The 27,994-nt window shown below is 39.9% G+C and overlaps 2 protein-coding genes across 8 annotated transcripts in view; one reads left to right on the forward strand and one right to left on the reverse strand.

Annotated features, from left to right (window-relative positions):
• KNTC1 (kinetochore associated 1) overlaps nt 1–3,485 on the reverse strand; it is a 102,982-nt gene extending 99,497 nt beyond the window's left edge. For all 4 annotated transcript variants that reach the window (XM_021669930.2, XM_012447185.3, XM_012447183.3 and 1 more), the window contains exons 1-2: nt 3,409–3,485; nt 638–808 (exon numbers count right to left, since the gene is read on the reverse strand). In XM_021669930.2, the coding sequence (XP_021525605.2) occupies nt 638–766 (129 nt within the window). In that variant the 5' untranslated portion in view covers nt 767–808; nt 3,409–3,485. The remainder of the gene's footprint in view (nt 1–637; nt 809–3,408) is intronic.
• A 299-nt stretch (nt 3,486–3,784) lies between these two features.
• RSRC2 (arginine and serine rich coiled-coil 2) lies at nt 3,785–26,165 on the forward strand. Of its 4 annotated transcripts, none has more exons than XM_012447163.2 (10): nt 3,785–3,911; nt 8,201–8,357; nt 10,476–10,519; nt 12,899–13,089; nt 14,924–15,127; nt 16,740–16,862; nt 20,722–20,801; nt 21,998–22,227; nt 23,778–23,867; nt 25,190–26,165. In XM_012447163.2, exons 1-10 carry the CDS (start codon nt 3,906–3,908, stop codon nt 25,367–25,369), a joined length of 1,305 nt encoding a protein of 434 aa, XP_012302586.1. In that variant the 5' UTR covers nt 3,785–3,905; the 3' UTR covers nt 25,370–26,165. The 4 variants fall into 4 exon arrangements, with proteins under 4 accessions (XP_012302586.1, XP_012302585.1, XP_021525604.1 ...); XM_012447162.2 differs by having other exon boundaries at nt 3,786–3,911; nt 21,995–22,227; XM_021669929.2 differs by lacking the exon at nt 3,785–3,911 and adding an exon at nt 11,329–11,406 and having other exon boundaries at nt 8,313–8,357; nt 12,877–13,089; nt 21,995–22,227.
• The last annotated feature ends 1,829 nt before the right edge of the window (nt 26,166–27,994 follow it).

A 27,994-nucleotide genomic window follows, 5' to 3' on the forward strand; every position in this document is an offset into this window, starting at 1 on the left:
AGTACCTTCTACAGAAGGCAAAGAACAAGGTTTTAGGCATGAAGCAAGAATAGTGCAATTACTGACAGAAGAAAGTTAAAATGTAAAAATAAATGCATGGATAGGCCGGGCTTGGTGGCTCATGCCTATAATCTCAACACTTTGGGAGGCAGATCACCTGAGGTCAGGAGTTCAAGACTGGCCTGGCCAACATGGTGAAACCCTGTCTTTTTTTTTAAAAAAAGAAGTCCTGCTGCAGTCTAGAAAAAGAGAAAAAAAACATGCATGGATAAACCTCATACTCAGCAGGGTGCTTGACTCTGGTAGGCAACAGGAGGAACACAGATTCAGGGATGAATCTCAGAGCCTTCAACTCTACTGGTAACATTTTATTTCCTAAGTAAGTGGTGGATATTCTTCGTATCAACTTACATTTTGTATGCATGAAATATCAAGAGGAGCTATGAATCCTTCAGTTTTGAAAATACTGATCTTGACATGATGCAGTGGGTATTCCAATGTGAATTTCTAGCAATCTGAGACTGAATCTTGATTCCCTGAGGAAGTGCTATATTCATTCACAAAACATTTACTGTGGGCTACTATGCCTACTAAGCACTCAGTAAAACTGTGAATGAAACAGTGTAATAATCAATACCTTTTCAGAAGAGATCTTCACTAGCAAATTTACTTGATATAAAGCAGTTCCGTGTTCTTTTCTTGAACCAACACTTAGGTAGCCACTTCCAGTATCATCATTTGTTAGCAGCTCAATATCATTCCACATGTTTCTGAGACTGTCTTCCTGAGTCAGGAACCACTGTCTTTCCTGTAACAACATAAAATTAGACACCAAATTATCTTGTTGCACAGAACTTGGTTCCTTGGGAAATGAGAAAGCTTACTCACAAAACAAAAACAAAAGCCTAACATTACCATACACAGACATCTGTCTTCTTGTTACTGCTGTGGCCACTAAACACTTTGGGCCAATAACATAAATGGAACTAGAGTTATAATGATTACCAGAGAACAACATATTGGTTTACATACACAAAGCAACAATTCTGATCTCACCAATGCATCCTGGAGCTTCCATTACTTTGGTGTCTAGTTTGGAATTATACTAAGTTTTCATTTGAAATAAAAGTTTAATCCATATAGCAGCAAACAGTGTAGGCTTAGATGCCAGATTGTCTGAGATATCACAGGATAAGATTCCAGATGAAGTTCAGAAAAAGTCCATTAATACTATCATAGTATTCTTATACAATAAATAAAAATGATAAGGGGAAAGGAAAAAATTAATTAGGTTTCTGGACCAAAGACTAAGCTTGAAACCTTAGGAGAGTCATTTACCCATCTCAACAAGCAAAGATTTACATAAATCATATTATCTGGAGTCTGAGTGGGAAAAGAACACTAAGGAGAAAAACAATCCTTGACTGGTGGGGAACGATAATGAAATAATTACAATTAGTTTGATAAGTGCTACTAGAAGTATGTTGTAATAGCTATAAGAGGGATAGCAGAGGGAAGAAACAATTTCTGACTTGGTGCTCTTTCACAATGACTAGGTAGTTGCCCTTGGGTAAGCACTTAATCTTTCCATTCCTCAATTCTCTAATCTGTAAAATAGGAATATACAGGCAGGGCATGGTGGCTCACGCATGTAATCACAGCACTTTGGGAGGCTTAGATGGGTGGATCACCTGAGGTCAGGAGTTCGAGACCAGCGTGGCCAACGTGACGAAACCCCCACTCTACTAAAAATACAAAAAAATTAGCCAGACTTGATGGTGCACACCTATAGTCTCAGCTACTAGGGAGGCTGAGGCTGGAGAATTGCTTGAACCCGGGAGGCGGAGGTTGCAGTAAACCGAGATTACCCCACTGCACTCCATCTTGGAAAAAATATATCTATATATACAATTGGCCCTCCATATCCATAAGTTCCACATCCCTAGATTCCACTTACCGGCATATTACATTTACATTGTGTTAGGCAAGATAAGTAATCTAGAGATGATTTGAAGTATACAGGCAGATGTTGCTAGGTTACATGCAAATACTATGCCATTTTTTGACAGGGACTTAAGCATCCTAGGGTTTTGCTATCTGTGGGAGGTCCTGAAACCAATCTCCCACGGATACCAATACCAACTAATGTAGTTGTGCCCAACTGGAAGAGTTTTCTATTTTTTACTTTTGGTTTTTTGAGAGTCTTACTATTTTGCCCTGGCTGGCGTTGATCTCTTGGGCTCAAACATTCCTCCTGCTTCAACCTCCCAATGTTTTGAGTTTTAAAAGTCCACAGAACAATGCTTGGTTCTTGGCAAACATTCAGTTTTAGGTGTTAGCTAATTTGTTACTGGTGGAAGCAGGTAACACTTGGGCTGAGAATTGAAGGTCATAGTTTTTTAAATGTTGGAAGAGTTCTTCCTAAGAGCATAAACAAGGAAACAGAAACAAAACATGTTTGGAGAATAGAAAACAGTTTTAGTGGCTGGTGTTTGGGTGGGAGAGAGGAAATGAAGGAGGGACAGGTTGAAGTCAATACCTTTATGGGTCTCAATTTCCCACATCTGTGAAATAGAGAAACCGCCCAGAACTGCCAAATTTACTTATTCAACAAACATTTATTGAATACCTACTTATTATGTGCCAGGCACCTTTCCAGGAACTGGGAATACAGCTGTGAACAAAGCACAAAATGTCTTTGCCATTATGAAGTCTATGTTCTTGCGGGAAAAACGGACAAAAATAAAATAGTAGGTATCTTAATTGTTACGCTACCTCTCTACAAAAAAAAGTAAATGCACAAACAATTACAAAAAGTGCAAATGATTTTAAGGAAACAGTGCTTAGATGGAAGAGGTGAAGGGTCGCTGAAGAAGGATTTGTCTGGAAAGGGAAGGTGACATCTGAGCTGAGCCCTGAATAACAAAAAGTCAAGTATGCAAAGCTTAGGCGGAAAGCGATGTAGGCAGAGGAAATAGAGTGCAAAGGCTCAGAGGCTCGGAAGCGTTTGACGCTGCTGCCGGGTCAAAGCAAGGGCAGAAAACAGCGAGGGAAAGATCAGTGAAGCCCAATAAAACCTCGACTTCAAGACCGAATTTTATTCTTAGTGCAAGGGTTGGCGGGGGGAACCCAGCAAACGAATGGCCTGATTTGATACATAATTTGAGATCACTCTGGCGGGAAAATGCAGAATACGTGCGCAAATAGGAGAGACTCAGCAAGATGAAACTGTCAGTTAGGCCTCCACACTTGAACGCTCTCCGCTGGACATCGCCGCCAGCAAAAATCGACTCCAACTTCTCTCCTGCCGGCGTCAAGGGGAGAACAATAGGAACTGAGCAGAGGCTGCAGCTACTTCGTCCTGAACGCACCCCCAGTTCCCTACACAGCGCAGCTCCCCGTCCTCACCTGCAATTGAAGAAACTAAAGAGGAACACTCAAGTATCTCGTCCCTCTTCCAGACTCACGCAACCGCCTCTAATCTTTGGGTTCCATCCCACAAGTTAAAATTGGCGGTAGAACACTAGACCCAACCCCTTTACGGCGGCCGGACGAGACCAAGCTTACTCTAGACTCGAAATAAGAAGTTGCCCCACCCTGAGTTCCGCCCATTCCGTTCTCCCGACTGCGCATTCCTAGGGTGTATTCTTCGCCCCGCCCTCTTTACTGTCCTTACACGCCTCTTTGAAAAACACCCAATCACCGCTTCGAAATCCGTCGTTATAGAAACTCTTGTTCCCGCCCTCTTTCCTCCCAGCAAGCTGTGCGACGCACCGGGCTTCCTCGCCTTTGTGCCATCCGGGTCTCTCGCGCTTGCGATTTAGTCTGAGGCGAAGCTTCGGAGCGACCGGTACTGTTCAAAGCGACAAGTGGAGGCGCCGCTGTAGCGGCCGGGACTCTGAACTATGGCGGTAGGTACCGAATCTGAGTTTAAAGCCAGGGATACTTTTCTGCTACTTTTCAAAGAGTGAGTGAACAGTTCCCAGAGCCTTATTCCTGTGTGTGTATGTGGACAAAATGGCGCCGCGGCCGCCTTCTGCGCCCGCCATCATGGCTGCCTGCTGTAGGGAGGGGGAAGTAAGGCGGTGTTGATGGGGGTGGGGAGCCGCAGGGAGTGCCTTTTTTTTTCCAGAACTTTCCTCTTTTCTTTCCGAACGCTACGTTCCTTTTCGCCCCACTGAACTTCCTCCATTTTCGCTTATTCACACGGCTAGTGATTTATACTGAGTATTTTAGGGCCTGAGAATTTGCGGTGGGGAAAGGGGGCTGTGAAAGAGACGATCAGGAGTGGTCTCTGAAAAGTATTGAGTCAAAAAGAGGGTGTCTGTAAGGGATGGTGTGGAAGAAGAGAGAGACTTGTAGCTTTTTTTTTTTTTTTTTTGGTACGCTCCAATGAAATGCTTCTAGTTGCATAATTTCAATTAGTGTTTGCCAGTTGTAAACCTTAATTTATTGTGTAGTAATGAGCTAGGAAGATATTGCTAAAAGGGAGTGAAAATTCAACTTAAAAGGTTGTGGAACTACTATCAATTCTGACCGATGAGCGGTTTCTGAAGTGGCCCGTGATGTAATCAATTTGAAGTCTGAGAAGCATTATAGTTAAGTCCTGTCACTGACCTTGTTCCTTTAAATTTAGACCCTTCGTTGACCCCAAACGAGCTACAATTCGTAAATTACCTACTCTGAACAGTGAGCCTGCCGTGTGTATAAGATGCCCAATTCTGACGAATCCACGTTACAGTGTGATTACTCCGTTTTTATTCTGTTAAAAGGAAAATATAAAGATTTTGCATTTCTTCTTGGTGACTAAATTATATCTTACTATTTTTGATGATAATTATAACTATTAAACGTAGTGAAAAAAAAATTTTTTTTTTTAAAAGACGGGATTTCACCATGTTGGTCAGGCTGGTCTTGAACTCCCGACCTCAGGTGATCCGCTCGCCTTGGCCTCCAAAGTGCTTGGATTACAGGCGTGAGTCACCACGCCCGGCCAAACGTAGTGAAAATTTTAAAGTTTGCTCTTCCCAACAATTGTAATGTGTAGGATTAGGCAGATGATTTTCTTCCTCCCCACACCACCTCCCAATATTTAGTTGATTGAGTTTAGACCAGTTTTTTTACTGTTTTCATTTGTTTAGTGTTTGGAGCCTCAGTATACACTAAAGAGTAATACTATTTTTCTTGGGTTCCAGGTTTTTTTGTTTTTTGATGGAGAGTTTTGCTCTTGTCGCCCAGGCTAGAGTGCTGTGGCGCCATGTCGGCTCACCACAGCCTCCGTCTCCCGGGTTCAAGCGATTATCCAGCCTCAGCCTCCCGATTAGCTGGGATTACAGGCGCCCACCGCCACTCCCGGCGAATTTTTTTTTTTGTATTTTTAGTAGAGACAGGGGTTCACCATATTGGCCAGGCTGGTCTCGAACTCCTGACCTCAGATGATTCACCCACCTCGACTTCCCAAAGTGCTGGAATTACAGGTGTGAACCACTGGGCCCTCCCGGGTTCTAGTATTTTGAAAAGTGAAGCATTTGCTTCTGCCCTGCCTTGTTAAATAAAAAGACAGTCCCCTGGAGAAGTGGCCTAGTATTCAATCCAGTGCTTACCTCCTTCGCAGTGGAAAAAGATTTGGCTACTTTGTTTGGAGCCATTATTAGGAGTTTGCAACAAAATGTAAATTTGTAAGAAACTAAAGTGGCTGCCTCTTAGAGCCAATGCTGGAATAGAAGGCTGTTTTGCAGTTAACGTTTATGTATACACATAGATTTGTACTAAATTAAAGCTTAGAAATTTTCAGAGCAATTTTAATGTTCAGTCGTTGGTTTTTTTTCCTGGATACCTTCGTTATGCTGCTATAAGATATCCTCAGGGAAATAAAAATTTTCCATGGCCTCAGTAGCCACCTATCATTCATATTTAGTTTAAGATGATTTTTGTTGTTCCATAGCATATCTTACAGATGAAAATGATTGATGTAAGTTTAAGTTAGCCTGTGTGACAGCGTGGTTTCTCTTTTGCCCAGCTTTGTGATGTTAAGCATAATGTTAGATAAACCATTGCCTGACAGCGATTGCCTAGGCTAAGCACTAGCTTTTACATGCGAAGTTTCGCTTCTAGTCTTGTTCTCTGCAAAAGTAAATGGAATTTGCCAGTACTTCAGGAATTCTGACAGTAAATTGTCATGCACTGAAAGTGATAGCGGTGCTAAAAATTTTTGAGATCATTTCTGTTTACCAAGCGTGAACTGTACAAACAGTAAGTAATGGATGAGTATGAAATAGTCCTTAAGGATAATGAGGAAAAATATATATTAAAATGTCCGGTATTCATTGTGGAAAAAATCAGAATCATCCTTAATGATACAGTATCATTAGTAATAAACACAGCAAAGAGATGGAGATGGAGAATCATTTTAAGCGAGTCAGCTAATGTTGCTGGATCTCATCTGTGAGATGAAAAAGTTGAAGTCTGTTCTAAGGGATGAAAACCTTTAGCATAAAAATTTTATCGTTCCAGAAGTCACCCAGACTGGAGAAATAAGCCCATATACAGTATGCTGGCATGAAAGCCTCCCTGGTAGTTACTTTCTTTTATTTCTTACTGTTGTTTTTATACCATCGTTAGAGGAATAACACATAATTTATGTCTTTTAGCACAATTGAACTGTAAATCCTTTGTTTTATTTATCGTTTTATTCCCTAAGTCTAGCATTGATTTTGGCACATTTTTGACCCTCATTAAATACTTGAAGTAATACGACCTCTCACAACCTACTTTGTTAAAATACAATACCCCCATTTATTGTACTTCATATTTCTGGATTAATCTTCCTAAGGGAAGAAGTTCTCCATTATGTGATTCATCTTGATTCCCTATTTATTCAATCCAGATTCCTCTGATGTTCTAAGTGAAAAGTCCGTAACTGTTTCTGTAAAGGGCCAGATGGTAAATATTTTTGGCTTTGTGGGCCTTGTGCAGTCTCTGACACATTCTTTTGTTTGCTAGATTGTTTTTTGTTTGGTTGGTTGGTTTTTTTATTTTGGGTTTTTTGGTGTTTTTTTTTTTCTGAGACAATCTCTGTCACCCAGGCTGGAGGGGGCAGTGGCGCAATCTTAACTCACTTTAACCTCCGCCTCCTGGGTTCAAACCATTCTCCCACCTCAGCCTCCTGAGTAGCTGGGCTTACAGACATGCCCCACCACACTTGGCTAATTTTTGTATTTTTAGTAGAGGCAGGGTTTCACCTTGTTGGCTAGGCTGGTCTCGAACTCCTGACCTCAGGTTATCCACTGGCTCGACCTCCAGAGTGGTCAGATTACAGGCGTGAGCCACAGCGCTGGCCCTGCTTGTTTTTAACAGCCCTTTTTAAAATGTGAAAACCATTCTTAGCTCAAGGCCATACAGAAACTGGAGGAGGACCTTAGCTTGCCAACCCTCCTTAAGTAATCAATTCCTCAGGTGTATCAATGATTTTATTTTCATATTCTCTGGTCAGATAACCAGCCATTGTCTACCTTCCACGTTAGTTGAAATTTGTAAAATTTATATTGTAATAATTACTTATAAAATGCTTTAAAGCAGAAACAATGTTTTCATAGCCCAGAGCACATGTGAGGAGAGGCAGACCATATTTGACAGCAGCACTGTGCCAAGGGGCTGTTTTCATTAAAGAGGGTTAATGAAATTAAGATGGGGTTCTCACATAGGTAAGTTAATTTTCTGTTTATTATTTTATAATCTTAAGGCATTGTCTCTTTTAAGATTTTATGGTCTTGAATATCTAAGCTTTAACAACACATTTTTAATGTTTTACATGTATGCTAATCTAAGAGAAAAGTATTGGTAAAGTAAGCTGAATGCGTTCACACATCTAAAAAGGACTATATTTTCTCTGCTTGAATGTTTATTTGAAGTACTTGGAGCCCTTATTCCTAACCCCCTTTTAAAAGTTCTAAAAATAATCTTTAGACAGTTAAAGATACATCAGCTCAAGGATGTACGTCTCGCTTTGGGATCAGGTTCATCATTTAAAGTCATTCAGGCTTATTAGTGTACAAAGCATATTTAGCTACTTGGAAAACAGCCATTCTGATTTATTGATTGGATGGGGGCTGTCTTCCGTCCCTTTCTCCCTCTTCTTTTAAGAAATTGAAAACATTTTAAATGTAATTAAGAACTTTAATCATTGTCTTTAAACTTCTAGGCTAGTGATACAGAACGAGATGGACTAGCCCCAGAAAAGACATCACCAGATAGAGATAAGAAAAAAGAGCAGTCAGATGTATCTGTTTCTCCTAGAGCTTCAAAACATCATTATTCAAGATCACGATCAAGGTCAAGAGAAAGAAAACGAAAGTCAGGTATGATTCTTAGAGGTGGCAACAACTATCAGCATTTGTATAAGACATGTAGACCGGTTGTATAAGAAGACATACATTTAGTTTGTTGGCCAGGCGTGGTGGCTCAAGCCTGTAATCCCAGCACTTTGGGAAGCCAAGGCAGGTGGATCACCTGAGGCCAGGAGCTCAAGACCAACCTGGCCAACATGGTGAAACCTCGTCTCTACTAAAAATAGAAAAATTAGCCAGGCGTGGTGGTGCATGCCTGTAATCCCAGCTGCTCAAGAGGCTGAGGCAGGAGAATCTCTTGAACTGTGGAGGTGGAGTTTGTAGTGAACCCAGATAGCACCACTGCACTTCAGCCTATTCGACAGACTCCAGTCTCAAAAAAAAAAAGACATACATTTAGTTTGTTGAAGAATAAATGTTATTCCCAGCTGAGGAATGTATAATGAAAATATATTGATAATTCTCTAGAGAATTTTTCAATTAGAAGAAATACAAACGTCCTAATGCAGAAATTTTATAACTGTTGAAAGATAAGAATACATATTTGAATTAGGGTTATTGTATTTAATAACCCCAAGATGTTTAAATTTTATTCTTTCAACATTGGCAAAATAGTATTTTCAGAGATGTAACCTGGACACTGGTATATTCTGCACTTATTTTTCTTTGAAGTAAGTTACAAAAACATTTTTAACTTTTTTTTTTTTTTTTTGAGACGGAGTTTCGCTCTTGTTACCCAGGCTGGAGTGCAATGGCGCAATCTCCGCTCACCGCAACCTTTGCCTCCTGGGTTCAGGCAATTCTCCTGCCTCAGCCTCCGGAGTAGCTGGGATTACAGGCACGCGCCACTATGCCCAGCTAATTTTTTGTATTTTTAGTAGAGACGGGGTTTCACCATGTTGACCAGGATGGTCTCGATCTCTTGACCTCGTGATCCACTCGCCTCAGGCTCCCAAAGTGCTGGGATTATGGGCTTGAGCCACCGCTCCCGGCCTAACCTTGTTTTTCTTTTTAACTTAATGGTAGAATTTTTCTGAAGCAAGAGGTTTGACTTTTGGGAAGTCTCCATATTTCCTTTTTTTAAAAAAGGCGAAACTGATGTGGAAGACAGTATTTCGCTGTTTTTAAAGTCAGCATTGCTGTTGAATGAAGAGATTGAGAAGTTAAAATAGTTCTGAGTTTACAGGTTGAAATGCCTGGACACAATATTTTGAATGGAATTTTTTTTTTTTTTTTGAGACGGAGTCTGTGTCGCCCATGCTGGAATGCTGTGACATGATCTTGTTTGACTGCAACCTCCACCTCCTAGGTTCAAGAGATTCTCCTGCCTCAACCTCCCAAGTAGCTGGGATTATAGGCATGTGCCACTATGCCCAGCTAATTTTTTTATTTTTAGTAAAGAAGGAGTTTAGCCATGTTGGAACATTACCAAATATAATTCAACCTGTTTATTTTCTTTTTCTTTCTTTCTTTTTTTTTTTTTTTGACACGGTGTCTTGCTCTGTCACCAGGCTGGAGTACAGTGGTGCGACCTAAGCTCACTGCAAGCTGCACCTCCCTGGTTCAAGCAGTTCTCCTGCCTCAGCCTCCTGAGTAGCTGGGACAACAGGTGTGCACCACCATGCCCAGCTAATTTTTTGTATTTTTAGTAGAGACGGGGTTTCACCATGTTGGCCAGGATGGTCTTGATCTCTTGACCTTGTGATCCACTCGCCTTGGCCTCCCAACGTGCTGGGATTACAGGCATGCGCCACCGTGCCCAGCCTCAGTCTCTTTATTTTTTTTAGTTTTTGTTGTTCTTAATGGCTTACCTCTCTCTACCAAACCCCCTTATAAATTTACTATAGATTAGGAAACAAGATAGGTTTGTCAGAATGGATGTAAAATACTAACGGTCTATGATTGTTTAAAATATGTATCTGGGCTGGTTTATATCCTGGTTTTCTCCGATTTCTTGATTTGTTTTACATATGTGTAGTATTCATGTAGAATGGTCCCACCCCACCATTAAAAAGTTTGGTTATTAGAACAAGTCTAGTGGGAGTAATTTTTCTCCAGCGTTGGAGTTTTTTGAGGATGTGATGTTTCTCCAGCTTTGTTTATGGTGAATATTTTTGTGTGTATTCACAGATAATGAAGGAAGAAAACACAGGAGCCGGAGCAGAAGCAAAGAGGTAATTAACACTTTGTAGTGAATAGGTACTTTAAAATACTTAAAAAGTGTCTGGTAGAAAAATTTGTATGAATATATGACATTGTCAAGGTAAGTACCAAACTTGAAATTTAAAAGGTTAATTGGGTTATAAAATGAGCATGATTTTGATTCATCAGTTTTGAAGAAGATGTTTATGTGAAAAGTACCTTCAAAACCTTAAGTTTATTATATTGTGAAAATATTCACAATAAAAATTTCATTTGAAGAATATAATTGGTTTTTTTAGGCCTGTCACACAGAGCTTCCATTAATCTGAGGTCCCGAGTCTCTTGGTGCCTGACAATTGCTCAGGATTTTTAAACAGCAATCATCTTTACATAGCAATACCCTAGATATCTGTGGGCTGCTTTTTCTTTATGAAAGATAACAAGAGTTCTCTTTTCTTTTGCAAACTAGTTCAGTTTCCCTAATAGTAGTCGTATTAAATTTTGAAATAAAGGTTTGAGTGAGGGACAGCTGAAAAGGTGATGGTGACAGCAAAACTTGAGGAAAATGAAAAGCAACAGCTGTATTGCAGAGGAGTAACTTGTTCACCCACCTAAGAAGACAAGGAATGAGCCAACAAGGAAGAGTAGAAGTAGTAGCTGGAAAGGGAGAAGAGTCTTGTGGGGGCTGGGCAAGGGACTCCCAAAAAGAAAAATGTGGGCAGGGACTTCACCTCTTCCCCTAATGGAAGCTCTGTTAAATTTTTAATTTAGGAGAGTTTTTGTGAAAATGACTATTTTGTTTAGCTCACATGATAACATTTCTATAATAAATCATACTCAGCGTGCTAATGCGCGAAGAGACTGAACTGAAGACGCTGCAGACTCAGATAGCAAAATAATAAGCCTACTTCATGATAAGGTAACTATTAGTCATTCAAACTCCTATTTCCCTTAAATATATCTTAAATCAGTTAAGGGTTTTAATGTTTGTTTTTTTTTTTAATTAATCGTAATGTTATGTTTGAGAAACTGGTTTGAAATAAACTCTAAAACCTTTAGAAGTTTAACCACTTAAGACTTTTCCAATCTGTCTCTTTATAGCAAAACCAAGGACAATTTATTTTGTAAGCTCGTATAGAGAACTGGCAATGAAACTAAATACTTGGGTCTCCAGGTCTCTTACTTTTCTGCAAATAATAAATTACATACTATGATCATTTTCAGCTGTATCATCGTGCATGTTCCAAAATGATTGGCCAAGTTTTATTTTTAAGAAACGTTAATCTTGAGTGGAAAGAAATATGCTGTGACCTATTTTGGGAAACATAAGTGTTCTGTTATGGTGGAAAAGTGGTAGCCTGGGCATTAGAAAAACATGGGGTATAGGTTCAGCTCACGCATGTAGCTTCATAACTTTAGATCTTAGTTTAGTTACACATAAAGGGATTCAATTAGAGGATCTGAGTTTCTTTCCAGATTTAAAATTTAGTGATTCAGAGATGTTTAGTATTTTAAGCTTTCGCTACAAGATGGAGTTGACAAATCTTCATGTAGGGAACTATAGTGTGTACCACTTCCTACTTTGGTATTTGGTAGGATGAGACTTGATCATGCAGTTAATTTTAGCTGAGTCTCTGAATGCACATGTGAAAGCCTTGGTCTTTTTTAAAGTATGGGGGCAGTATGTATTGTGTGATAGCATATGGATTCATTGTTATACCTAATTTGGTTTCTTTAAAACTGAAACATACAGTTGCCATTTCTACCCTAGGTACATGAAATGTAATACTTCTCCAAGCCTATTGGGATACTACAAGATGAAAAGAGATTGCTTCACAGTGTAGACATTGGGAGGAAAATCAAGAGCTGTCTTTTAGAGGTTGTAGCCAGCAGTATAGCTATAAAAGGGACACTGCATCTCTATGTAAAATAATTTGAAATTATTGAAAATACTAGTACTTCGTAATAATTATACTTAGCTACCTAATTGAAATGCATTTCTGGTGTACTTTTTGTGTCATCTCCATTATTGTTTTCTTAAACTTAATATAAGGTACTCTGGATTTAGAAGTTGATGTATATACATGGTCTGTTATTATTTTAGATAAACATAAGAGATTCCTCTTTTGTCTGGCATAATGGCTTTTCAATATTTCAACTTTGAAAATCATTGTTTCTATTGTAGTATTGAAAATATTTTGGGGAGGAACTGCATTTGGGTGTTTATAGTAAAGAAAAAACAGTAATTATATCTGCAACATTTGGGTGATGTGAAACTAGATCTTTTTTTTATTTGCCACACACTCCTAAGGTTACTAATGTTGCATCACAACATTTTTGTCTACTGATACCCATACTAACTCTCTTTGTTGCACTATTTTCCTGAAAGAACCAACTTCTTCTTAAAACAGGCAAGAAGACATGAATCCAAAGATAAATCCTCTAAGAAACACAAGTCTGAGGAACATAATGACAAAGAACATCCTTCTGATAAAGGAAGAGAGCGACTGAATTCATCTGAAAATGGTGAGGACAGGCACAAACGCAAAGAAAGAAAGTCATCAAGAGGCAGAAGTCACTCAAGATCTAGGTCTCGTGAAAGGTAAGTCATTTTGTATTATAATTTAATACCTTATAACAAGATTTAAGTTACGTAAAGCTCATTGACCCACCAATACCCAAAAAAGGGAGTGTTTCTTCTTTGTTTTGTTTTGTTTTTCTTTTTTGGCTTTGGACTTTGTTTTCTTACCATGAAAAAATGGTTTCTGAGAATGGGCGATAAGGGATGACTAATATTCAATTAATGGCTAGTTTTTTTTTTGTTTTTTTTTTTTTGAGACAAGAGTCTCAGTCTGTCCCCCAGTCTGGAATGTAGCGGCGAGATCTCGGCTCACTGCAATCTCTGCCTCCCGGGTTCAAGCAGTTCTCCCATCTCAGCCTCCTGAGTAGCTGGCATTACAGGCGTGTGCTACCATGTGTGGCTAATTTTTGTATTTTTAGTAGAGACAAGGTTTCACTATGTTGGCCATGCTAATCTCGAACTCCTGACCTCGAGTGATCCACCATGCCCAGCATAGATTTTCTTTCTTGAGACGGTTTCTCTGTGTTGCCCTAACTAGAGTGCAGTGGTGTGCTCTCAGCACACTGCACAGCCTCTCAGCCTCCAAGGCTCAAGTGCTCCACCTCAGCCTCCTGAGTAGCTGGGACCACAGACATGCGCCACCACACCCAACTAATTTATTTGTTTTTTGTTTTTGAGACGGAGTTTCGCTCTTGTTACCCAGGCTGGAGTGCAATGACGCGATCTCAGCTCACCGCAACCTCCACCTCCTGGGTTCAGGCAATTCTCCTGCCTCAGCCTCCTGAGTAGCTGGGATTACAGGCACGCGCCACCATGCCCAGCTAATTTTTTGTATTTTTAGTGGAGCTGGGGTTTCACCATGTTGACCAGGATGGTCTCGATCTCTTGACCTCGTGATCCACCCACCTCGGCCTCCCAAAGTGCTGGGATTACAGGCGTGAGCCACCGTGCCCGGCCCAGCTAGTTTATTTGTATTTTTTGTAGAGACATTTTGGCCATGTTGTACAGGCTCTTTTCAAATTCCTGGGCTTAAGCAGTGTGCCCGCCTTGGCCTCCTGAAGTGCTGGGATTTCAGAAGTGAGTCACTCTACTCAGCTGAGATTTTTAACCACTTAATCTCTTTTGCACTGAAAAAAATCATATCGTTAAACTGTATAGTTTAAGCCAATAAACAGTCTTTTTGCATTATTGATGTGATATAGAAGGTGTTTGCTGCTAAACTGAAATCTAGATTTTTTTGATGTTGGAGTATAGATAAAAAGATTTTTTTTCTCTCTTTTATTAAATTTTTTTTTTTTTTAAGATGGGGTTTCACCATGTTGATCAGGCTGGTCTTGAAATTCTGACCTCAGGTGATCCACCCGCCTTGGCCTCCAAAGTGCTTGGATTACAGGCGTGAGCCACTATGCCCGGCCAATAATAAGATTTTTGAGAAACTGGATCACAGCTCAAATTTATGAATGGTGTTTGGTGGATTTTTTCTTGAAGAAGTCTGTGGGGAATACATGCATGGTATCAGACTCAAAAATTTTCAGTAGATACACTAAAGTATTTTACTTAAGCTTTGTAAATACTGTGGAAAGAATATTAAATAGAATCATAAATTTGGATAGGATGCATTGAACATGTTTGACATGTTTAATAGCTTTACTATATTCTCTGGGACAGATTATCAAACATGAAGGTCCATTTTTAGTTTATATTTCCTTTGAAAACCTCACTTATTCTTTCTGTAAACAATATAATGAACTTAATTGCTTGTCTTAATTGCAGTACTACTGATAACTAATTTATGATGCATATAAGTGAAACAACATAACTCTAAATAATTAAAATTTGTGCACTTTAATTTCAGACGCCATCGTAGTAGAAGCAGGGAGCGGAAGAAGTCTCGATCCAGGAGTAGGGAGCGGAAGAAATCTCGATCCAGAAGCAGAGAAAGGAAGAAATCAAGATCCAGAAGCAGGGAAAGAAAACGGCGGATCAGGTCTCGTTCTCGCTCAAGATCAAGACACAGACATAGGACTAGAAGCAGGAGTAGGACAAGGAGTAGGAGTCGGTAGGTGACCATCATCTTGAATAAAATTTAATATGCCCCTTAGAGAGTCCATTTATCTTCTCTCAGTAAGAGAATATTAAATTTGTTAGGGAATGATTAAAATAATTTTACCACAATCTATATATAGGATTTATTTATAAATCTATAATAAATTATATAGGATTTATAAATTATGGTAAATCTATGGCATGATAAATAGAGTTTATAGATTATGGTAAAATTATTTTAATCATTATCTAACAATTGAACAGACCTAACTACTTGTGAAGTGCAGGTGTGAATAGGCCTGTGTTGGCTAGGTGTAGTGGGTTACGCCTGTAACCCTGCTGAGGCGGGCAGGTCCCTTGAGCCCAGGAGTTCAAAACCAGCCTGGGCAATATGATGAAACCGCACCTCTACAAAAGATACAAAAAAATTAGATTGGCATGGAAGCACACACCTGTGATCCCAGCTACTTGGGAGGCTGAGGTGAGAAAATTGCTTGAGCCCCGAAGGCAGAGGTTGCAATGAGCCAAGATCATATTAAGTGCTAGAGTCAGGACCCAGTTTCAGATACATCTAAATACAAATTCCATGCATATGCTTAACCTCCTGTGCTGTACAGACTACCTCAGATTTTGTTTGTAAATGAACAAAATTCAAATTTATCTTGATTGCTGAAAGGAGGCTTTGTTGAAATAGGAAATATACAATAAATAGCACAGGAGGAAAACTTTAAATTAGTGTTCAATGATTTTCTCTGCTCATTTACATAAGATAGTAGTATACTATTTTGTTAATTTATTGCAACTTAGGTCAATGTATAAAAGATTGAAATACACATTTTTTTTTGAGACGGAGTTTCGCTCTTGTTACCCAGGCTAGAGTGCAATGGCGCTATCTCGGCTCACCGCAACCTCCCCTTCCCAGGTCCAAGCAATTCTGTTGCATCGGCCTTCCGAGTAGCTGGGATTACGGGTGCTCACCATCATGCCTAGCTAATTTTTGTGTTTTTGTTGAGACGGGGTTTCACCATGTTGGCCAAGCTGGCCTCAAACTCCTGACCTCAGATGACCCGCCCACCTCGCCCTCCCAAAGTGCTGGGATTACGGGTGTGAGCCACTGCACCCAGCCAGACATGTAGTTTTTCAGTGGTTAATAACTTTTCTATTTTTGAAAACCATCTACAAACTCACTATAGATAAAATATGTAGGAAGAATTCCTATGATGTACATATTGACCTACATGAGTACAAAATGACTAATGTATAAGGCTAGCTTTTGCAACATTGGATGTACTATGCAAAAGATTGGAGACACCCAGATGCAGTGGGGCATGCCTGTAGACCCAGGTACTCTGGAGGCTAAGGCAAGAGGATCACGCAAGGCTAGCCTGGGCAACAGAGTGGGACCCTGTCTCTTAAAAGGTGATGAGGGAGTTGGAAACAAACAACTGTTGTTTCCAGTGAGTTCAGCTGTAACACAGATGTTTAAATGTTTATATCTCAAAATATAAGTGTTTTTGTATCATTGGGATTTTTGTTGAATTTTGTAAATATAATTGATTTCTTACTAACAAAATAGTACGACTTGGCCATGATATGACATGTGAAATATATATGGTTTACTACAGAGATAGAAAGAAGAGAATTGAAAAGCCGAGAAGATTTAGCAGAAGTTTAAGCCGGACTCCAAGTCCACCTCCCTTCAGAGGCAGAAACACAGCAATGGATGCCCAAGAAGCTTTAGCTAGGAGGTGTGTATTTCTTCATTTGTTCCTGTTTACCTTTAAATAGATGCTCAGTTGTGTGGATGAGATGAATGCTTTCAATAAGAGAATGATTCAGATACTTTAATAGTAAATAGTAAATATGCTGGCATATTTGTGATTTAGAGCTATGTAAATAGTTTAATTTTCGTCTTAAACATTTGCACAATTAAAAGATTGAGATGTCTACAACAATTTCTGTTTTTCCCTTCGTGATTAACTAATTCATTTTTCTCAAATTTAGACTCCCAAATATTTTAAAGTTTGCATTTGAAACTTTTTTTTTACTCTCAAATCGGTTCAAGAACTACTATTTTCTTTCTTTTCTTTTTTTCTTTTTGTGTTGTCACCAAAAGAACTACTATTTTCACATCTAAGATGACTTTTCCTTTACTTTTGGTTTTTCTCCCTCAAATAGACAAATATCTGAAACGATAGTATTCTGTCAGTATTATTTTGAAGATGGCAAATAACAGATAGACATTGTAAGCCAGTTTATTTGATCTTGTAAGTTTTATTCCTGAAAACTATAAGGTAACTTTTTTTTTTCCCTGCTGTTTGAGCTGGGCGCAGTGGCTTAAGCCTGTAATCCCAGCATTTTGGGAGGCCAACGTGGGCAGATCACACTTGGGGTCAGGAGTTGGTAGACCAGCCTGGCTAACATGGTGAAACCCCGTCTCTACTAAAAATAAAAAAATTAATTAGGTGTGGTGACAGGCAAGCTACTCGGGAGGCTGAGGCACAAGAATTACTTGAACCCAGGAGGCAGAGGTTGCAGTGAGCCGAGATCTCGCCTGGACAATAGAGCGAGACTCAATCTCAAAAAAAAATAAATAAATTTTCTGTTGTTTTAAAGATGATAATGATGGAACCACGCACAGGAGGTCTGTATAATTGAAATCTGCAAAACTATTCAAAGAACTGCCTCGTAGAAAGGCAAAAAGCAAAATAAAATCCAAGCACTTGTTTGCGGCATTTCAAATATTTTGAAAAACAGTCTTTTTAGGTTTGAATTTTCTCTCTCTTTTTTTTTCTTCCTCCTCTCTTTACAAAAATTAAGTTGTTTTTTGAGACAGGGTCCCGCCCAAGCTGGAGTGCAGTTGCCACCTGATGACGGCTCACTGCATCCTTGAATTCCTGGGCCCAAGCGGTTCTCCCACCTCAACCTCTCAAGTAGCTGGGACCACAGGCATGCCTGGCTAATTTTTATATTTTTTGTAGAGAAGACGGGGTCTCCCTGTGTTGCCCAGGCTGGTATCACAATGTAACCTGATGGTGCTGCCCTGGGAACCCAGCCTGACAGAAACTGCAGCTGAACAGCAGCAAAAGCGTGAGCTCACCTCTTCTTTCCATTCACCTTAGTGAATGGTGTTAATTCCAAATCTTCAATGGCCATTTTAATGCAACCAGTTGTAATCACATATATCTTCTTTCTGAAACTAGTACCAATAGATTAGGAAATAATTTACTATAAAATAGTAAAATTTATACTAAATTATAATTTTATTAACTGACATATTTTTTAAGCCCTTAAGTTATTTATTTGAATGTCATAAGTCTATTCTGCTTTCGTTTTTGGATTTTTTTCAAGTGAAGCTGTTACTAGCATCTAAAAATTCATTGACTCAGACTACTTGGTGATCTTACAGATAAAGTTGTTTTTTTTTTTTTGAGAAGGAGTTTCGCTCTTGTTACCCAGGCTGGAGTGCAATGGCGCGATCTCGGCTCACCACAACCTCCGCCTCCTGGGTTCAGGCAATTCTCCTGCCTCAGCCTCCTGAGTAGCTGGGATTACAGGCACGCGCCACCATGCCCAGCTAATTTTTTGTAGTTTTTTGGTAGAGACGGGGTTTCACCATGTTGACCAGGATGGTCTCGATCTCTTGACCTCGTGATCCACCCGTCTCGGCCTCCCAAAGTGCTGGGATTACAGGCGTGAGCCACCGCACCCGGCCCAGATAAAGTTTTAAATACAGTTCTTTAGTTTCAGAATATCAGATTATTCCTTGAGTACCTTGAAATCTGGAGGGTTTTTTTGTTAAGAAGAAACTACCATGTATAGACCTTTTATGTTTGTTACTTTTTTGGTCTTAAATGTCAGGATTTAAAACTGTTTAGGAAATAGTTTTCAGATCAGTGACCTCATTTTTTAAAATTTTTAGGCAGAGTCTAACACTCTGTCACCTAGACTGGAGTACAGTGGCATAATCTCAGCTCACTACACCTCTGCCTTCTGGGTTCAAGCAGTTCTCATGCCTTAGCCTCCCAAGAAGCTGGGATTACTGATGCTCATCACCATGCCTGGGTTTGTTTTCATAGAGACGGATTTCGCCATGTTGGCCAAGCTGATCTCGAACTCCTGGCCTCAAGCAATCGTCTTGCCTTAGCCTCTCAAAGTGCTGGGATTACAGGCGTGAGCCACCTTGCCCAGCTTGTTACCTAAATTTTATTGTTACTACTAATTCACAAACTTAATATTATCAAAGACATAATCAAGTCTATGCTGTGCCTTCCATGCATATGTGTTTCATAAAAGACAATAAAAATTATAGCTTGTTAAATTTCTTTTGTGTAAATTTCAACAATTTTTATTGTTTTTATTTATTTATTATTTTTTTTGCGATGGAGTTTCACTCTTGTTCCCCAGGCTAGAGTGCAATGGCGCGATCTCAGCTTAGTGCAACCTCTGCCTCCTAGGTTCAAGTGATTCTCCTGCCTCAGCTTCACAAGTAGCTGGGATTACAGGCGCCCATACCACACCCTGCTAATTTTTTGTATTTTTAGTAGAGGTGGGATTTCACCATGTTGGGCAGGCTGGATTCGAACTCCTCACCTCAGGCAATCACCCACCTCGGCCTCCCAAAGTTCTGGGATTACAGGCAAGAGCCACAGCACCTAGCCAATTTCAACAATTCTTAAATCCGATTTACTACCACTGTATTATATTACCCGTAGTGCCCCAAAACAAAAACAATCTTTTTCTCATTCCTTGCCACTTTACACCATATTAAAGAGGGGGTAGTGGCATTTGATTTGATTGGTATGTCAGAGAATTCTTATGAAGAAAAGAGTTTAAGGAATTCATTGTGAAGATACTGTTACCTGTTACTTGCTGTATAGGAAGAGTAAACTTGACAGTGTCTTTGGTGTGCATACTCATTAGTGAATTTAAGGAATATGCACACTAATTAGAGTGAACAAGAATTTTCATTTTGTTTTGGAATAAATTTGTGTTTCATGTTACCAGTTCCTTTGCAAATGATAAATTTCTTCAACTGCAAAAACTAATTTGCTAATATAGACAAGTTTGCCTCCCAATTTAAAGATTATACAGAGAATGGCAAGGTTTGCTTGACCTTCTGGTTTTGGCTTTTTGATTTTTGTTAAATTGAAGACTACACTAAGGTCTGTTCAATATAAAAAGTTATCCGAATGTCTTGATTGGCTGCCTTATCTTGGCTCGATCTCCCTCAAGAAACATTTTGATAATTCTATGAATTTATTTACTAGTTAACATGCCTTAAAATTTACTCAGCTCTCAATGTGTTACTTGCAAGATGGAATTTTTTTTTTTACTTTTTGATTGGAACTGCCTATAAAAACTATGCTTGTTTCTGACTATTTAGTCAATTCAAAAATGTTTAAAACCACTGTTGGAATATTCTTCAGCTGTAACTTATACCATTATGAATGATTGCTTTTTCTTCACCTGCACATATCAGTTGTGGAAGGATGTTAAATATTTAAAATTTTATGGAAATTGGCTTGTCTCTGTAATGCGCATATAGAGAGAAGAGGTATGTATTTTATATTTGTTATTTTAAATGTATTGAAATTATTTTTGCAGGTTGGAAAGGGCAAAGAAATTACAAGAACAGCGAGAAAAGGAAATGGTTGAAAAACAAAAACAACAAGAAATAGCTGCAGGTAATTTTTTATTTTTTTAATTTTAATTCTTTTTTGGTTATCCCGATTAGAATTTTTGCATGTTTTTTGTTTTGTTTTGTTTTTCAGACAGGAATTCACTCTGTCATTCCGACTTGAGTTCAGTGACTCCAGCATAGCTCACTTTGCCTCAAACTCCCAGGCTCAAGTGATCTTCCCACCTCAGCCTCCCGAGTAGCTGAGACTACAGGCCACACCACCACGCGTGGCTAATTTTTTCTTATTTTTTGTAGTGAGGACCTTTAGCCCTGTTGCCCAGGCTATTCTTGATCTCAGGCTTAAGTAGTCCTCCTGCCTCACCCTCCCAGAGGGCTGGGATTATAGGCATGAGCCACTGCGGCCAGCTTTTTTTTTTTTTTTTTTTTTTTTTCTCATTATTAAGGAAGTTTGGCATGCTTTTTGTAGAAAAATTGACAAAAATAGGAAGAAAATCACCTGTGATTTCTGTTTCCCATTAGTACACTGTAAAAGTTTATTTTAGTGTTTTCTCACCTCAGTGTTTTGTAGCTTGTTTCTGATGTGGTGCATTTGGATTATTTTTGCTGATAAATTAGTAATGATTATTTTTGTTCATGTAACACTGTAGTTATCACTACAGATGTCTTGTTTTTTGGAGGTTTTTTTTTTCTTTTTTTTCCAGATGGAGTTTCACTCTGTTGCCCAGGCTGTAGTGGAGTGGCATGATCTCAACTCACTGCATCCTTAGCCTCCCAAGTAGCTGGGACTACACACAGGCATGTGCCACCACATCCAGCTAATTTTTGTATTTTTAGTAGAGACAGGATTTCATCATGTCAGCCAGGATGGTCTCAATCTCTTGACCTCGTGATTTGCCCACCTCGGCCTCCCAAAGTGCTGGGATTACAGGCATGAGCCACTGTGCCTGGCCAATTTAATTTTAATTTTAATTTATTTATTTTAAACAGTCTCAGGCTGTGGCCCAGGCTGGAGTGTGGTTGTGCATATATATCAAGGATTTTATGCAGAAATTTGTCTGTTGATGAACACACTCAACAAGTGTTTGCTAAAAACTTATGAGCTAATAGTCATTTCCTCATATTTGGTGAAAATCCTGCCTTTTTACACATTGGTAGCTTTTTTTTAATAAACCATTTGTTAATGTAAATCAGGGGGTTTGCTTATGTTTTAAAATCCATTTTTATACTCTCTTCAAGCAGCTGCAGCTACCGGAGGTTCTGTTCTCAATGTTGCTGCCCTCTTGGCATCAGGAACGCAAGTAACACCTCAGATAGCCATGGCAGCTCAGATGGCAGCCCTGCAAGCTAAAGCTTTGGCAGAGACAGGAATCGCTGTACCTAGCTACTATAACCCAGCAGCTGTAAATCCAATGAAATTTGCTGAACAAGAGAAAAAAAGGAAAATGCTTTGGCAGGGCAAGAAAGAAGGGGTAAGTTCTCTTATTCTGCTCTTCTATCATTTATTCCTAATTAGTAATTGCTAAGGAAAACAAATTTGGACTGAAAAAGATTACTTGGCTGGGCACGTTGGCTCAAGCCTTTAATCCCACTTTAGGAGGCCAAGGCGGGCGGATCACAAGGTCAGGAGTTCAAGAACAGCCTGGCCAACATAGTGAAACCCTGTCTCTATTAAAAATACAAAAATTAGCTGGGTGTGGTGGCGGGCGCCTGTCATCCCAGCTACTTGGGAGGCTGAATCAGGAGAATCGCTTGAACCTGGGAGGCAGAGGTTGCAGTCAGCCAAGATCGCACCATTGCACTCCAGCCCGGGAGACAGTGCAAGACTCTGTCTCAAAAAAAGAAAGAAAAAAGAAGACGATTACTTTGGGCTTACCTTTCTTTTTAAGAAGTTGGGGTGCCCAGGCACGGGTGATATATGCCTATAATCCCAGCACTTCGGCAGGCCAGTGCAAAGCGGATCACTTGAGATAAGGAGTTGAGACCAACCTGGTGAACTTGGCAAAACTCTGTCTCTACTGAAAAGAAAATTTAAAAATAACCTGGGTATGGTGATATGCGCCTGTAATTCCAGCTGCTTGGGCAGCTGAGACAGAAGAATTGTTTGAGTGAGTCTGGGAGGCAGAGGCTGCAGTGAGCCAAGATCATGCCACTGAGCCAGGCATGGTGGCGGGCACCTGTAAGCCCAGCTACTTGGAAGGCTGAGACTGGAGAATACCTTGAACCTGGGAGGTGGAGGTTGCAGTGAGTGGGTTTCGACCAAAACTGCACCCTCCAACCTGGGTGATGAAGTGAGGCCCTGTCTCAAACAAAAACCTAGGATAGTCTAATTTGTCAGTTTATTAAATACTAAAATAAACATACATGATCAAAGTCAAGCTTTCAACGACAACTGATATTATAGAAGTATTAAGGAAAAGAGGCTACTTGGTTGAGGATTTTTAATAGATTATGAGGTACTTACTTTTTTTTTTATACATTATTTGCAATGACAATTGCAAATGACACTATTTGCAATCACAAAAATTGCATGTTAAAAAAGGTCTATGATGGGAAAAGAATCCATTTTTAATTTTATTTATCATTTTTGAGACATTGTCTCGCTGTCACCCAAGCTGGAGTGCAGTGGCGTGATCTCGGCTCACTGCAGCTTCAACCTCCCGGATAGCTGGGTCTACAAACGTGGCTACCATGCCAGGCTAATTTTTTGGTATTTTTAGTAGAGACAGAAAGTTTCACCGTGTTAGCCAGGCTGGTCTGGAATTCGTCACCTCAGGTGATCTGCCCACCTCTACCTTCCAAAGTGCTGGGATTATAGGCATGAGCTACTATACCCCAGCCTCTTGGTTGTATTTCTTTGCTTTGTTATCTCTTTCTTAAGTCTTTAAATAATTGACTTACATTGATTGAATGCCATAAATGCTGTATTTTTTTTTAATTTAGGCTACGTTGTTGAGAGATTTCATGTCCTAAAAAATATATTTAAATTTTACGTATTTTAAAGTTTAGTGTTTCTTAACAGGACAAATCCCAGTCTGCTGAAATATGGGAAAAGCTGAATTTTGGAAACAAGGACCAAAATGTGAAATTTAGGAAATTGATGGGTATTAAGGTGAGTTTCAGATGTGCCAGGGGATGTTTGCATTAGCTATTAGCCCTCCTGCACTATTTTTCCCTCATTTTCTTATTTCTGGTCTTTGCTCAAGTGACACCTTTTTGGGCTCTTTCCCACCACCTTTTGTAAAATAACAAGCAATCCCATTTTGAAAACCCTCGCATCTCCCCTACCCACTCTCCTCCCCACACACACACTTTTTTTTTTTTTTTTTCTCAAGAGACATAGGGTCCTCCTCTATCACTCAGGCTAGAGTACAGTGGTCCAGTTATAGCTCACTGCAGCCTCAAACTTTGACACTCAAGTAGTCCTTCCACCTCAGCCTCTCAAAAGCCCTGGATCACAGTACTGAGCCACTGCACCCAGGCTCCATCCCCATTTTCTACTTTACTTTCCTCTGTGGCATTTATACCCTGATATGTTCTTCATGTTATATGTTTTTTTCCCATCCTAATAAAGTTAATTTCATTACACCCTGCTGTATTCCAGACCCAGAAAGAACATTACCTTGCACTTTGGAGGTGCTTAATAATGAATGAATGGAAATTAATGGAGAGTACCCCAGAGTATATTTTTTGTTTTGTTTTGAGACGGAGTTTCACTCTTGTCGCCCAGACTGGAGTGCAGTGGTGCAGTCTCGGCTCACTGCAACCTCCACCTCCTGGGTTAAAGCGATTCTCCTGCCTCAGCCTCCCAAGTAGCTGGGAATTACAGGTGCCCACCACCACACCCAGATAATTTTGTTTTTTTGGGGTTTTTTTTTTAGTAATAACAGACTTTGACCACGTTGGTCTCACACTCCTGATCTCAGGGGATCCACCTTGTTACAGGCATGGGCCACCATGCCTGGCCAGAAGTATAACTTAATAATAGTGTCAGCCAGGCGTAGTGGCTAAAAATACAAAAATTAGGGCCAGTCACAGTGGCTCATGCCTGTAATCCCAGCACTTTGTGAGGCTGAGGCAGGTGGATCATGATGTCAGGAGTCCGAGACCAGTCTGACCAACTTGATGAAACCCTGTCTCTACTAAAAATACAAAAATTAGCTGGGCGTGGTGGTGGGCCCCTGTAATCCCAGCTGCTCAGGAGGCTGAGGCAGGAAAATAGCTTCAGCCTGGGAGGTGGAGGTTGCAGTAAGCTGAGATGGCCCCACTGCACTCCAGCTTGGGCAACAGAGTGAGACTCCATCTCAAAAAAAAAAATAATAATGACTCTTACTGAGGACAGTACTATTAAAAAAATTTTTTTAAATAATAGTGTCAAGTGAGAGATACTTATTTGCACCTGAATTCATTGTATGCTTTCTGTCTAATCTTTAGAGTGAAGATGAAGCTGGTTGTAGCTCAGTTGATGAAGAAAGTTACAAGACTCTCAAGCAACAGGAAGAAGTATTTAGAAATCTAGATGCTCAGTATGAAATGGCAAGATCACAAACCCACACACAAAGAGGAATGGGTTTGGGTTTCACATCTTCAATGCGAGGAATGGATGCAGTTTGAAAAAGATCACACCTGTAAAGTTTGGAACTTTATAGACTTCTTGTTCTGATGTCAGGTCCTTGTTCACCAAACAGCTAGCATTCTAGCTTGCATGGGTGTTGCATTGACTTTAATTTATTGAAAAATCCGAATTTTTGTAAATATCAGATCAGTGATACTGGTGTTAGTGTTGTAATCAGGTTAAACCCACTTCCATTAAACTTGACAGGACTATAGAAGGACAATATTTTTTAGTTCATGAATTCTACTTTTCAAATATAAAAGCTGCAGGTGGGGATAAAATCTCATACATGGATTTTTTTCGTGTCTGCTGTCTTGTGTACTTTTGTACTTAACCTTGTACAGTTATTTTCATCTCTTGAAACATGAAAAAAATGTTATGTAGATGTTCTTTAGAGGATCTGGCCATTTGGCTCATAATCCAGCACAGATAAGCTGGGTGGTGATAATAATAAAAATGGTTTTCTCAAAACTGGTGTTAATTTAAGTTACCTGGGATGTTTCTTTGAATTTCTTTTATGGTTTCTGTAGCATTTGGCAATTGCTGTTAGAAAACACTAGCTAGAAATTTCCTCTCCCTTTTTTAAGGTCAGTTAACTATACTACAGGCAATACCATGGTGAGCAAAAATGTAAAAATTGGGAGGAGCAAACATTAAAATAATATGTTTTCCTATTATAAGGGACAGACGGTATACAGTATTTGTCAAATATTACATGTGTTATTCAGGAAATAGATTAATGCATTAAAGGGATGTAAGCACTTTTATTTTAATAAAGTGCCTTATAACAAGTTATTTGTATGCCTTTTGCTCATTATCCCTTTGAAGTCTTCTCCAACATAAACTATAAAATATCAGAAAATGGTTTTGTTTTTTTTGGTTTTTGTTTTTTTTGAGATGGAGTCTTGCTCTGTTGCCTAGACTAGTACAGTGGCACTCTTGGCTCACTGCAGCCTCCGCCTCCCAGGTTTAAACAGTTCTCCCACTTCAGCCTCCCTAATAGCTAGGATTACAGGTGCACCACCACACCTGGCTAATTTTTGTACTTTTAGTAGAGATGGGGTTTCACCTTATTGGCAAGGCTGGTCCCGAACTCCTGACCTCAGGTGATCCACCTTCCTCAGCCTCCAAAAGTGCTGGGATTACAGGCGTGAGCCACCATAGCTGCCCTAGAAAATGCTTTGTCACTAGTTTGAGTATAAATCTTGAGCTCTTATAAGAGGGCAATTGCAAAACTCAATCTACTTTCATTACAACAAATTAGTAAGGTTTAGCTTTCCTTTGAAAATCATTTGGAAAACATCACAGCATGAGAGCAAGTTACAATAAGGGAAGATTTTATAGGAATAAGATTGACAGCCTTATTTTAAAAGCTGGAATTAAGTGCTACAAACCTGCTTGTTAAGGTATATATTTGTTACACATGAAAATAAGTGATTGGGTTTTTTCCTCTTTTGCTCTCCTAGGCTGGAATATAGTGGCTCGATCATAGCTTACTATAACCTTGAACTCACCTGGGCTCAAGCAGTCCTCCCACCTCAACCTCGAGTAGCTGGGACCACAGGTGCTCACCATCACACCTAGCTTGTTAAGTTTTTGTAGAGACAAGCTCTTGTTAGATTGCCCAGGCTGGTCTTGAATTCCTGGCCTCAAGCAATCCTCCCACCTCAGGACTCCCAAAGTGATGGGAGGCATGTGATCCACTTCACCTAGCCAGATTATAAGATTTTTAATGTTTTTTAGTAAGCCTTTCATTCTTCCGGAACACAGTAATTCTATAGGAAAATGGCTTTTCACCATGTTTCAGTGACAAATCTAAGCCTTCTAAGGAAATGACGTTATGGATCATTTTGTGATCATCACATTTTTCAGTTGAGCTCGGCCTTCTCAAACCAATCTTACTAAAAATGTTCATGACCTTGTAAGGCAGTGTGGATGCAAAAGCTTCCTGTGTGTCTACAGCATTTTAGGAGCTGACCATATATAATGAGTGGTACGGTCTGTTCTTTGCTAATATAGAGCAGCACTCTATGTTACTGTTCTTGTTGTTTTTGAGACAGAATCTGGCTCTGTTGCCCAGGCTAGAATGCAGTGGCACGATCTCGGCTCACTGCAACCTCCACCTCCCGGGTTCAAGCGATTCTCCTGGGTTCAAGCGATTCTCCTGCCTCAGCCTCCCAAGTAGCTGGGATTTCAGGCACCTGCCACCATGCCCAGCTAATTCTTGTATTTTTAGTAGAGATGGGGTTTCACTGTGTTGGCCAGGCTGGTCTTGAACTCCTGACCTCATGATCCACCCACCTTAGCCTCCCAAAGTACTGGGATTACAAGTGTGAGCCACTGCACCCGGCCTACTGTATATATTGTATAAAATATATGTATATTGGTCCAAGTGATCTATCTCACTCCCCTGAGTAGCTGGCACCAAAGGCCCATGACAGCACACAGGGATGATTTTCGTAGAGACGGGGTCTTAGGCTGTTGGCCAGGCTGGTCTCCCACTCTTGGCCTCAAATGATCTGCATCGTCTCAGCCTCCCAAAGTGCCACCTGGTATAGCCACAGTGCCTGGCCTAACAGTATCTTTTGCCGGGCGCGGTGGCTTACGCCTGTAATCCCAGCACT

Source organism: Aotus nancymaae, unplaced genomic scaffold, assembly GCF_030222135.1.
Source record: "Aotus nancymaae isolate 86718 unplaced genomic scaffold, 86718_ANA_hifiasm-v0.15.2.pri h1tg000021l, whole genome shotgun sequence".
Classification (NCBI taxonomy): domain Eukaryota; kingdom Metazoa; phylum Chordata; class Mammalia; order Primates; family Aotidae; genus Aotus; species Aotus nancymaae.